Source organism: Homalodisca vitripennis, chromosome 5 (genome assembly GCF_021130785.1).
Source record: "Homalodisca vitripennis isolate AUS2020 chromosome 5, UT_GWSS_2.1, whole genome shotgun sequence".
Taxonomy (NCBI): domain Eukaryota; kingdom Metazoa; phylum Arthropoda; class Insecta; order Hemiptera; family Cicadellidae; genus Homalodisca; species Homalodisca vitripennis.
In genome coordinates, this window is record NC_060211.1 from 8,371,162 (window position 1) to 8,385,134 (window position 13,973).

The window sequence follows — 13,973 nt, forward strand, 5'->3', positions numbered from 1 at the left end:
AAAAGAACTGGTCCAAGCTGGCTACTTTTTTTGTTCTTTTAGGACAAGAAATTTAGAAATTGCACCTATTCCTATAAGGATCTTGGTGCTACTTCCAGTTCTGGATGGGAAATATCGTGGGTAGGGGCCCTGTCCAGATCCATGAGGAAGAATTTAGGGCACTAATCTCAGGTCATGTCCCTTCGGAAGAAGAAGCCAGTTCTGAACCAGCCTCTCCAGTCAAAGTAGGCAGGGGGTGGCACACCCGTATGTCTAGGCTGGCAAGAACCTTTTTGACTCTTAGGGAACCCCACAAACTCCAACAGTCATCTCGTAAGAGACTAGATCTATCGAATTACCTTTGCACCCCAGAATCTTGACATTTACAATTGTGTTGCTACTGGACATCCATAAGGTGGTTCATATTCAAGTGACATTGGTTTTTGCTGTGCCCAGTGTGGGTTCAACTGGAATGTATAAACCAGCCGGAAGTGAACCTTTCTAGAAAGCTGGATATCTTGCAGAACACCATAATTAAGGTTTCCTTTTCTCACTGAAAACATTACAACAAAAGTTCTCTTCTCCAAATAGGTCTTAAACCAATTTAAGTGGCAGCCTTATACTCCTATTTTAAATAGTGCGTTGGTTATCTCATCAAGCTCTATCATGTCAAACACTTGAAGAAATCTATAAACAAGGCCAGTCCGTGACTGGTTACTGTTTAACACGTAGTTCGCTAACTCTGCAAACTCATTATCATTTCTCTATTATGGAGTTTCTAAATCCAAACTGTTTTTCACTTAATTCATAGTTTTCGGACAGATATTGGTTTAGATATTTAAAAACTAAGCCTGGATTATCTTGTGTATTGATGAAAGAATTGCTACTGCTCAATAGTTTTCGAATTGAGTTTAGATTTATTTCTTTATATTGTAATAATTATCTATTCCTCAGACAGTCCATAAATTTGTCTTGGCAAATGGATAGATTTAAAAGATTGCTATTATCTCCTTAATATGTTTAAACATATGTTTAATATGTTCATTCTTATCTTCTCCAGGGGATTTATTGGAGTTAATTGTTTTGATTATTTCTATAATGTTTGTTGGAGTGACTTGGGTATATGAAAAGTATAAAAATGGATATATGAAAAGAATGTAACCTGATCATGTTATTTATTCATGTAATATATATACAGGGTGATTCGGGTAGTGTTACTGGCACTTTCTGAGCTTATTGCACTATAAAAAATAAAAAGTTCATATAAACATAGGTCCGGAAATGCTTTGTTGCTGACTAACGGCCAACAAAAGATTTCATCTATAATTCAGTACGCGAGATTAAATGATCATCTATTGGGAGTTTTGGAAGAGGGATTTAGAGATGAATGCAGTTTTTTCTAATTGGTTTTTGACATGATAAATTGAATAAATTTTGTTCCATAACTGTATTTCTTTTATTGTTTAAAATGTACTATGTAAAACACAAAAAAGAGCATTCAAAAAACGATTTTTTATCTTTAATTTGTGTTTTATACACTACATCTTAAACAATAAGAGAGATATAGTCATGGAACAAACTTTACTCAATTTATCATGTCAAAAACCATTAGAAAAACATTCTTCTCTAAATCTCTCTTCCCAAACTCCCAGCAAATGATTATTTTAACCTCGGGTACTAAATTGTGGGTGAAATCTTTTGTTGGCTGTTAATCAGTAACTAAGCATTTCCGGAACTATGTTTAGATGAACTTTTTATTTTTTATAGTACAATAAGCTCAGAAAGTGCCGGTAACACTACCCGAATCACCCTGTATTTGTATAATTATGTAGCCACCTCAAATTAATGACTGTTTGTCTACCTGATGTAATTGCTCACAAGACGGACAGGAAGTTGGGATAACTGATCTGTAGGTAAAACGTGTTAGGCCATGTGTCAAGTAACATTCATTGCTAAAGATGATGAAGGACATTCCATGGAAGCACATGCAACACTGTAGGAAAAACTCTATCTTGTATGTGTAAATGAACAAAATTCAATTATTTTAGAGCTCAATTCATTCTCTAGATTTAGGCTACAGTACTGTGGACAGACAATAGGCAAAAGGGAAATTTTACCAAACCCCTCAAGTGATAGGTTTCACTAATGCTCAGCCAATTTATTGTAAAACTTTAAAATACATTGTGTAGATTTGTACTAGACCTTAAGTGTGTTAAATCGTAGGTAGCAATATTTAAGATGGCACTCAACCATCTTAGTTATCATTTTCTCATTAAGATAATGCTGATTGTTTGAGTGACTTGTAATGGGATGGATAGTTTTATCAGTTAATAAAGCGGTCATAGTAATAAAGCACAAAACTTCTGAGTTCTTTATTTTATAGTATTACTGATAATTTATCCACTGGAAGTAATAATTGGAACAAATAACAATATTATACTTCCAAATACTATTTTTTACACTATCACATTTGAGCTTACAAAATTATCTTTAACAAAATTGCACATCTTTCAAACTAATTATTGTATTTATACTTTATTTACAAAATGATAACAGATATTAAATACTTTTAGAAATTATGAACAATACTGAACTTTATGGTTTGATTCTTCTGAAAAAGGTCATTAATTCCAATTAAATATAATTTAATCAATGAAGTAACATGATAATGCTACAAGTTAAATAATTATACTTTAATGATGTTTAAACTTCTTTTTAAGTGGACATGTGCCTAATGAGAGAGTATTTAGGTTTATATCTGCCACTGTTAACCATGATTTTAATAGTACTAATATGTGCTGTCATAACTATTGATAAAATAATGTTGGTCTATTTTGAAAAAAATTCTACACAAGAAAAGTTTTTCTACAATGCACTCCTCATGTGTTGCTTATATTATCTTAAAACTAAATAAGCTTGCTATTTCTTTGAATTGGAGTAACTACAAAACATTAATTTTAAACGCTTTTAGGGAAGTAAGGGATCTAGAATTAGTTGGACATTCAATATATTTTTGTCCTACATATATATTTTTATCTAATATAACATTAAAAGAAAGTAAAAATAAAATAATAACATCTATTTGAAGTAAAAGCCAAGGTAAAAGGGTATAAATTTCTAACTTATACCAAATAGTAAAGCTATTCACGAAGCATGTTAATCGCAGGTCATGCCATTATTGTGCCCAGGGAGTGGGTTTATTCTGAGTCCCCTCGCCAACTTTGATGAACAGGTTAAAGTAAGTAATTATTAATAAAGTAAATTCTACGGTTAAAATAATAATCTTGTCTAATTCCCACTGATTGAACGAATCTAAGAGTAAACATGTTGGCAAACCCTATAACCCCGAAAAACCCCCGGTTTGCTTAACCAATATTTATTTCTAAAAAATGAACAAGTTCACAATAGATTCAATTTAAATAGTTAAGATAAATTTTACTTCCCACAGAAGCTGCCAAGATTCCTTTCCGACTTCTCCACTACGTACACTACATGCGACTGTGACTCAATTCTTGTCTAGTCACAAGACATGTAAGACTTTGCTGCTATGACGTCTACTTAGCCTACTAGGTGAAAAGAAAATATTGTGGCCACGTGTACGTATTTAAATATTGCAACTTGAATTATTTGATATATTCTCTCATTAATATTATTTTTTATAACAATTTTCCTTTAAGAATTATATTATACAATCTAACTCAACAACTGAACATTTCTTGGTCATCCCCAACTAATGCTTGGACAAATTAACATCATAAAACTTAAGTACTGGATATCTGTAGTACTAACTGAGGGTAGACTTTAATAAGCGGCCAATACTCATTATTCGATTGCTATTATCGAATAGTTTGATTGTTTGTACCTACAGTGGTACCTATATTAGTTATTGGAACACTGTGTAGTGTTATTTACCTGAAATAAATATGTAATTAACTGCTAGAGTAGCAAATTATTACCTTATTGGACTAGTCCACTTGAACAAATTCATAGCTGACATAATTTCTGGGGATGCAGGCAACAAATAACAATGTTGTAGAACATTAAAGGTGGAAGTACTTTTCTAGTATGGAGCGTTTTGTTGCTATACTCTGTATGTTATCTCTGTTACAGCATATGTGTTGTTAACAAGAGTTACTCTCATATGTTGATTTTTAATGTCATTAACCACAGTCTTTTGATGTGTAATGTCCTAACCATAACTTCCTACAGTTTTTCTCATGTACGTCCTACCAGTATGGAGAGATAATTAACTGTAAACAAAGTGGGAAATAATGAAAATAAACCATGCTGTCTGTCTATCTGAAATCAGCCCTGCTCTGGTGGTGAGAAACATAATACATCCCTTGAGATTTATCTATCAAACAATCAAAATTCCAGAGGATTTGAAATTAATAACTCTAGCCAACTACAAAATAAAATGCACAAAAATACAAACAAATATTCTTTTTCAAAATGTTGTCAATAATTTTTGTTTAACCCTTTAAAGAGGATATGACTATATATATATATATATATATATATATATATATATATATATATATATATATATATATATATATATATATATATGCCACATCTGAATGTATGCGAGAAAGGCGGAAGTTTATTTATAGTCACCAGTGTTTTTAGTGCAAGAGTCCCATGGTGGCTATTTATAACCCTCCAAAGGTTCTTTATTATATGATAATTAATATTAGTTTAATGTTTGAAAACTTGTATTTCTAGTACCCCAAATGTATAAGGTACAAATCAGACTGATTTTTCTAACACTTAAATGTCTTTGAATGGTTTTTATCTTTAGTCCAAAATTATACTTTTATCACCAACTGTTACTGCCTCTTACACCAAAGTTGGGGTAGGGTATGATAAGCGGACTTGGTTTTTTATATTGATATTGACAAATTATATTACTCAATTATAACTTTCGATATAACTAACTGATACTGATTTTGATCAATACCCAACTTGTATCAACTATAAACACTTTTTCATATAATAAACGTATTTTCTTTTAGAGATAATAACAAACAGTCGAAAGCTCGTGGAGGACTGTGAAACGAAGTTTAAAAGTGGAATATCAACCGACCTGCTTGCAGATCATCTCTGAGAGTATTTGTACAGAAGAGAAGTATGGTTTTCTAGAGAAGATGCTTCAACAACTTCTCGAAAGCGGTTAATCATTGCTACCTAGGATAAAAACATATAAATACATATATTTCGCATTATTATAAATGTTATCATTTCATTATTATTTATGAGTTTTTTCTATTTCCAGTTCTAATTGTTTGTTTGATTGTTAGAGCTCATTTATTATTTATAAGATTATCACTTAGTGCATTCTACTAATTATTTTTATTAAAAATATAATATTGTTATCATGACTATAGATATGTTGATATGATTTATAAACGTGTACTCAATAAAAAAATTAAGGAGAAGGGTACGATAAGTGGACCCGGTTTTTAATATCGAAGAATGTAGTCTTCGATACCTAATATTCGCATCTTAAATCCTAGACTATCAATCAATATAAAAGTATGTATAGTCCTCAATAACAATTATATGTTTTAAATTAAAATATGAATTTAATATTTACAGTGATCAAACAAATTATTATAACAAAAATTAGGAAAAACGACCATATTTGCTCCTCTCACAGTTACAGTTGTTTCTTTCCCACAAATTTCACATAATGGTGTTTTCGGTGCGAGTCCAACATGTTGAAGCCACAATAACAATATATTTTATTTATGTCTTATCATATTTCAAAGCAATGTCATGTAGTTTTCTAAAATTGACAGCCATTTTCAATATAGGCTAATTAAAATTACTCATGTAAAATTGAAATATTACCCTACATGTATTATTTTAAAGTGTTTACAGCTGTTGATATAGACCATTTAAGTTAATAATTCAAAATAATTAATCAGTATCGATTGATTATATCGATGGTTATGATTAAGTTATATTGTTTGCCAATTTCAATATAAAAAACCGGGTCCGCTTATCGTACCCTACCCAAATTAAGTATTGATGAATGTACTAATGGATATAAAAACCGGATCCGCTTATTGTACTCTACCCTTTAAAAAATATATGCCAGTTCCACGTCTATTTTCACAACATTTAATATTGAATAATAAAACCAGAAAATAAAAATATTTATAACTTTTAAAAATTAATACAAATATTTAAAATCCACAAACAATCGATCACTCAATAATTTTATCCGTAAACTACTAGAACTTATCTTTAAAATAAAAATGTCATGCTTCTAGGTTTCAACATATGTGACAGACAAAAAATTGTATTAAGACTCCCCTAATATTTTCCCAGCATACATATTGTTCAAAAATATTCTGGCACTTTTTTAACACTTTGTTTGTTTCTAGCACCATTAAAATTGGTCATAATTAACAATTGTGTGTTGTTTTCTTGCAGATTAGCCTATATGAATTACATTTTGGGGTTGTCTAATTTAACTATTTTGGACCTCTACTGTCAGGTCAACCACCACAAGATCATTCTCATAAACAAAACAATTAATTATTAAGTTATTAGAATACCTGGAATATTTTTCATGCAGGTTTGATCCTGCAGGCAAGGATGTACATAACAAATCTTGTGTACTATTAATTTCTTCACATTGATCTACTTCAGCATCAATTTCAGATAAATCTTCTTGAGAACCGTTTAATAATGGTGTTTTTCCGTTATCAAAGGAACCATCACAAAATGATACACTGTAAGTTCTGATAGATCTTGCTGTTTCAATACGTCCTGATGGCACAGACATCTCACAGTTTGTAATTTTTACAGTTGATGGATCAGTAGGTACCTCAACCTAAACTGATCATACCTTTGTCAAATTATGTCAGTATTCAAATATTTAGATGTTCAAAATAACAACATTGGTTTATATGAATTACATATATTCAATGTTGTTGCATAAAAATTGACGTATTGAAAAATTACTTTGAACGAGAACAATTACCCCGCTAAACACACTTTCAAAACATCTGTTACTGTTCTGTTCTATACAGGGTGAGTCTGACCACCCGTGCAGTATTTACAGCTGTCTTTAATAACTGACTTCCAAACTTTTTCTATCTTCTTTTCTCCATAATTTGGCCTCTCCGAAATCGTTAAAAATTATTTTTTAATTTTGAAAAATGCCCCTAAAGGGCCCAATTTGGGGGGTAGGGGTACTTTTTGGGGAATTTTCAATGTAAACATGGGTCGTGTGATACATCAATTTAAAGGTCTTATTACACCGAACATTTTTGGCGCAAACAAAAGTTAATTATCTTTAACCGTATGTACAGGGGTGTACCAAAACGTTTTGAAATAGGACTTTAAAATAAAAGTACCGTGTTACCCTACCTACAATACGGAACAGCTCCAGATTTTTTTCCTAACTTGCTATTGACCTATTTTTCAATGAAATATGTGGTACGGGCATTTTTTTCACTGGATTTTCTAAATTTCAAAAATATTCAAAATTTAAGAACACAAAAAATCCTAAACACTCAAAATTCTTAAATAGCAACATATAATAAAATTTTATATCAAATAAAAGGTCTTTTTAAACAAACTTTTTTTGTATTTAACTTTTTTTCCCTATCTCTTACTGTTTCAAAATGGGCAGCCGAAAAACTGAATTACGTATGTCTGTTTACAAAATGGTAACAAAATTAATTTTAAATTATATGAAATAAAAATATGTCCTTTAATTTTTAATTTGCTTAATAGCTCTGAATGACCTCTGAACTAGCCATAATCTTACCTTTCATTGATTTTGCTAGTAAAGGTGCTCGAATTGTAGTCCGTCATTTGCTAAACACAGTTCTAATCTGGAACTTAAGCTATCTACAGCTCGCAACACTTCTTCGTGGCTGATTGAATTTATAGCATTCCGGATTCGCTGCATCATATCTTCGGGTGTTGTCGGTCGTAAAACATAAACTAAGTCTTTCAGCCTACCCCAAAAGTAAAAGTCCATACAGGTCAAATCAGGGGATCTTGGGTGGGTAGTTAACTGGACCACCTCTTTCCAACCCATATTCCAGGGATATTGTTCATCAAGCGTTTGTCGCACGTTGTGCGAGTAGTGAGCCGGAGCACCGTCGTGCATAAACCACATATTGCCAACAACTTCGTCAGGTACATCTATTAATAAGTTAGGCAAGTGATTAATTAAAAAATTGTTATAAGTCTCTCCATCTAGGTGTCCTTCAAAGAAAAAAGGACCTACAATTCTCCTACCAACAATACCACACACCAATGTATTCACAGTCCAGTACCTCTGGTTGTCAACCTCTCGTATCCAGTGGGGGTTCTCATGAGCCCAGTACCTCATGTTGTGACGGTTAACTTCGCCGTTGCTCCGAAATGTAGCTTCGTCACACCATAGTAGATTGCGAAAAAATGTTTCATTTTGTAGCAACTTTTCTCTTGCCCACAAACAAAAATTCATTCTTTGAATGCCATCATCACCATGAAGTTCTTGGTGTGCAGGGACATCTTGTAGGGATGCATTTTATTGTCTTTCAGGATCCTCACCACTGAACTTTTGACTTCATACCAGAATCAATAGCTATTCTTCTGGAAGAATCATTTGGGTTTAGTTGCACTGCCGCCAATACTTCTGGTGCCCTAGTCCACTTCTTACAGGCCTTGCAAGCGTTTTTCTCCCTTATTGCTGTCAGGCCTGTACCTGTCCTGTTTCACGAACTCGAATAGCAAGTCTTTGAAAGGCCATTCGTGACTGAGGTTCTCTATTTGGAAACCGTTCGGCATATACCCTCGCAGAAAGCCACATAGTTTTGAAAACATTCGCCTAACACCATTAGCATATCGAATGCCTCTGCATTTGTGTACGGCATTTCGAAAAACCACAAGCTGTCCTTAACAGCAGACACCAATGAAACTGACTAAGGGTAAGCCTTATCACATTTGTCAGATAAAGAAGGTCTAGCCAGGATACCGCAAGTGATAAGCCTGTTGAGGGTGGTACAAAGTACCTTTCTAGTCCCAAGACTGCATTGAGATTGTGCATACATGAATCAATGTTATCTTTAAAAGATAACATTGAAACTACTACAAAAATATTGGGCCACATTAGAAAATTAAAAACATGCTTAATTTTGGCCCTGATTTCATAACAAATTCTGTTTATTTAATCACAAAAAACCTGTTTGTTCAAATAAAAATAATTTTGTTACATTTTGTAAACAGATATACGTAATTCAGTTTTTCGGCTGCCATTTTGAAAACAGTAAGAGATAGGGGAAAAAGTTTAAATACAAAAAAAGTTTGTTTTAAAAAGACCTTTTATTTGATATAAAAATTTATTTATATGTTGCTATTTAAGAATTTTGAGTGTTAGGATTTTTGTGTTCTTAATTTTGAATATTTTTGAAATTTAGAAAATCCAGTGAAAAATGCCCGTACCACATATTTCATTGAAAAATAGGTCAATAGCAAGTTAGGAAAAAAATCTGGAGCTGTTCCGTATTGTATGGTAGGGTAACACGGTACTTTATTTTAAAGTCCTATTTCAAAACGTTTTGGTACACCCTGTACATACGGTTAAAGATAATTAACTTTTGTTTGGGCCAAAATGTTTGGTGTAATAAGACCTTTAAATTGATGTATCACATGACCCATGTTTACATTTGAAAATTCCCCAAAAAGTACCCCTACCCCCCCAAATTGGGCCCTTTAGGGGCATTTTTCAAAATTAAAAATAATTTTAACGGATTCGGAGAGGCCAAATTATGGAGAAAAGAGATAGAAAAAGTTTGGAAGTCAGTTATTAAGACAGCTGTAAATACTGCACGGGTGGTCAGACTCACCCTGTATAATCTTAAATCTAGGTCTGTTCTGCTCTGTAGTCTGTTCTGTTTTGAACAACTTACTTTGTGACGTATTGGGTAAGTTCTATAAGAGAGTGTAGAAGAACTCTATGCTTCGTACTCTATGCAAAATGGATCATATGTACAATTATACTAGTTTAGGACTAGTTAAATTATAGTGTTATTTATGTGTTGACACTATCACTTTAAGTATGTACTACTCAGAGATGGTAGCAGGTTTATTGCGAATGTTTTGTTAGTGTAGAAATACTTCAGAAATTTCAAAACGTATTTATTGATAGTTGTACACGTTCATTTTCAGGATTGATATAATATTACACGGATTCTCTGTTATATTTATCATTGTTTTAATACAAATTAAATTATTGTACGGAATAAATAATGTAATTATTACTATACACTAATCTAATCAATTTATTTTGACCAAGACAAACAATAGAATTCTACAGACAAAGGATTATCTTATTTGTCTTGTTAGTGTGAAATAAGGAATTATTACCAGCAGTTTCCCGTGGCTCTGCATGCAATTTCTCACTGAATAACGCGGACATCGTGGGCATATTCTGTTTAAATTACATTATAACATAAGTTTTCCTGATAATCACTGGAAGATATCTAATCTCCTGATACATTTTAGATTAATGTCTTACTGGCAGTCTTTTTAGGCCGTGAAATAAGAGAGTGAAACCGTTTTTTTGTGCATAAAATCAACTCGAATTTCTCTCCAACATTTCATAAATATTTATTTAATAGCTACAACGATTTCATCACCAACTGAAACTATTTTAGGCTATTGTAGAGGAACCCTAAAGTCGAAGTCCTTAGTTTCTTAGCTAACGCACTTAAATAATTAATTTTAAAGTTGTATATAGTTTTGAAACAAAAGTAAGCATATTTTGGGTACCGTACATATTATTAATTTTTTATGTTTAAGAGCTTTAAATGTTAAGCAAAATCGCGAATATTTTTATTTTAGATTATATATTGTATAAACTAATAACAGTTGTATAACTAATAACTAAAATCAGGTGACAAAAACCTCTATAGCTTTTTACAGTTAATGTACTTTGCAAATATTTTCCTATAAGCATCTTTCACTACATCACTCTAGCTCAGAGTGCAATTTTATTGCCAGATCTACATTCATGTTTATCTTAAAAATAGCTGGGTATACTACGGTACTATTTACAGTTATATTACAAGACATACAGTTATTGAATCATTTAAGTATAATAATAATAAAATTATAGCCAATTATTGTAATGTAGGTATTATATTGTCGAGATAAGTATTCGAGAAATCGATAAAGGATTTTTTTTCTTAGAACGAAGTCAATCATCAGCCGAGATAGTTTTGCGAAGGCTCTAAATAGGAAGGTATCGAAACGGCTAAATTTAAAAAGGTAAATCTAATATAAACTGTAATTTATCTATTCTTCTTAGAATGCAGTTCCTATCTAGATAATGTTGTGAAAGTAGACGCTTGGTTTATGAGGAGTGGGGTAATCGTTTTAGCTATTGTTCAAGCTCGGCTTTGCCGTCAATATAGCCATGACCGAGCATGAAGTTCCTTCATCTGTTGCGCAACGGATTATCATACAATTTTTAACCAATAAAGGCGTTAAACCATTGAAAACTTTAACTCGTTTGAGGGCACTGTTTGGTGGCAGTACACTATAACAGAACAGTGTAATTACGTGGGCGAGAGAGTTCAAGGGTAGACGAGAAAGGGTTGAAATAATGTACGAGGGTACATCACTACACTCCTGAGTAAAAAATGGCAAATAAGGAATGGTGGAGAAAGGATGGATGTTGCGACTTAGTACTATCAGTTGTTACAGTCGGCGAAAGCCGTCTATCGAAATAAAAGACAAGACGTGCCCATCAGATATGTCATTCTCCTCCATCATAACACCAGGCCTCACACCACGGCTTTGACATGGGATACACTAGAAGGAATGGGCTGAAAAACCCTTGAACACCCTCCTTATAGCACTACAATAATTGTCCCGCTATGACTATTGTTTTGTTCAGGCCTATGGAGGAAGCACTGGGAAGAAAACGATTTGAGAGCAATGAAAAAATCGAGAAGCAGGCGTGTACAATTGGCTTACAACTCGCTGTCAAACTTTCTATTACCAGGGAATACTGAAACTTCCAGATCGGTGGTAAAAGTGTGGAGATCACGCAGGAGATTATGTTTAAAAATGTTAAAACAACTATAAGTGTATAGGGCTATAAAATAAAATTTTAAAACGATTACCGTTTATATTTAATTTACCTCTTGCACACATAAAGCAGCTATTTCAAATGCTACACGTAAGAGGAAGGTGAAATGGAGCTAAATTCAATATTCACATTGAATCAGCCCTTCCCACCATAGCTGCTTTATGTGCAGAAGATTCGGTTGCTCCACTGTGTTTAGGGATCGTTTCAGTCAATATCGTAGAGTGCTCAATTGTGCACATAATGATACAATGAGAATACCGCTTCACCTAGATTGCACTACTTTTTGTAGTCTGGGTGTTTCTAATGTCGAAACGATGCGGGGGGGTTAGTTTTGAGCGCCTTTGTTCTTCGCCACCGACTATTTTTGGATCCATTCAGGCGAATATGACTCCAGATTTCAGATGCTGCACGTAAGGGGAAGGTGAACTGGAGCTAAATTCAACATTTACCTCTTGAATTAAAAAATAGTTAACTGTTTCTAGGATTATACATTTATAGCTTCACTAAATTCAGACTAAAGCAAATATCACATAAGTAAATAAAATTTATATTACCGCTAGCTAATCTTATTGTAATATACATTTTACCAAATAAAACGTGAATCTTTAATAAAGAATGTTGACCCACTGGACTTATCAAAACTTGTTTGTAAATGCGTAAATAAACGCGTTTATTTATCATAAATTAACATATCATTTATGATATACTTGTTTAAGAAGTAATAGCAAATCTGAAATGTTTTTAAAATATCCATAAGTCACTTCAATCGTGCTATGGGAAATGTTTTTGTTTGCGTCTGGCTTTCATGTGACGATCATCTAGGAGGTCTTTCATATACAGCAATGTGTAACAAATTATATTGAGCCATAAAATAAAGTAACAAGAAGGAATGATTAACCTAGATGTAGTTTTCTTCAAGTTACAACTATTTACTGCTTAGAAACATGACAGTCAACAGAATCCCTATAAATCTTTGGGTTTTGTAGTGGTGAAGATGTGTATGGCGAGAAGGAATTTTTACCATAAATTATGACCTAACACATATAAAATACATTTTTACTTTTTTGGTTTTTGGGATTGCACCCTAGTTGAAGCACACATAAAATTAGCAGGAAATGAAAGAATGCAGAGATTGCAATTTCTTGATGAGAAATTTCAGATATGGTAGGAAAATTTTTAACTTTATACTAGGCCTTAGATGACGATCCACTAAAGAGCCTATTATTAATATGACGTGAGCGAAATACGTAATAGATTTTTTATATAATACGGTTCATTGTGTACAGAGTTGAAAAATTGGCTAATTTATTTTTATTACAAAAACATGTATTGTTACTGACCACAGGAATTTCTAATCCTCAATGTTGTTAAAATTATTTTGTGAGAATTTAGTTCATATCAACACTAAAAGATTAGTAGCATATTATGAATAAATCTGCTAGTTGTGACTAAGAATGTTAAGTCATAATATGACCTAGTAATATTATATTGTTCTTGTAGTTTGTGTTTTAAATGTTTACTATCACTTAACTAAACATGGCTTTAATCGATCCGGTTGAAAAGAAGAACGAATTTAAAGTATAGGTACGTACATAAGTTGCAAGAAAGTTCAAATATGAAAAAGTTCCAGTTGAAAGATATTTTACGAAAGATAAGTAGGCTCATGAAAGGTTTTATATTGGTAGAGGATGTTGTAAAAGTGCATGTATATTAATTGTTTGTTAACTACACAATGCCAGTGTAACATATTTGATTCATTCTAAAATTGACGTAATAGACACTTCAAGACGATTACCTAAAACTTATCTGCTAATTCAACAATCGTAACAACTAGAATAATTATCGCTTCAAGCAGTACACTTCTTCAAGAAAATGGTTTTGACTTTAT

The 13,973-nt window shown here is 32.4% G+C and overlaps 1 protein-coding gene across 4 annotated transcripts in view; it reads right to left on the reverse strand.

Annotated features, from left to right (window-relative positions):
- LOC124361754 overlaps positions 1 to 13,973 on the reverse strand; it is a 48,540-nt gene that overhangs the window by 20,306 nt on the left and 14,261 nt on the right. The window contains exon 1 of one of the 4 annotated variants that reach the window (XM_046815714.1): positions 6,546 to 7,016. The exons of 2 other annotated variants lie outside the window; for them this stretch is intronic. In XM_046815714.1, the coding sequence (XP_046671670.1) occupies positions 6,546 to 6,775 (230 nt within the window). In that variant the 5' untranslated portion in view covers positions 6,776 to 7,016. Of the gene's footprint in view, positions 1 to 3,935; positions 4,434 to 6,545; positions 7,017 to 13,973 lie in introns of those variants that run through there. One more of the 4 variants, XM_046815715.1, reaches the window with a different exon arrangement.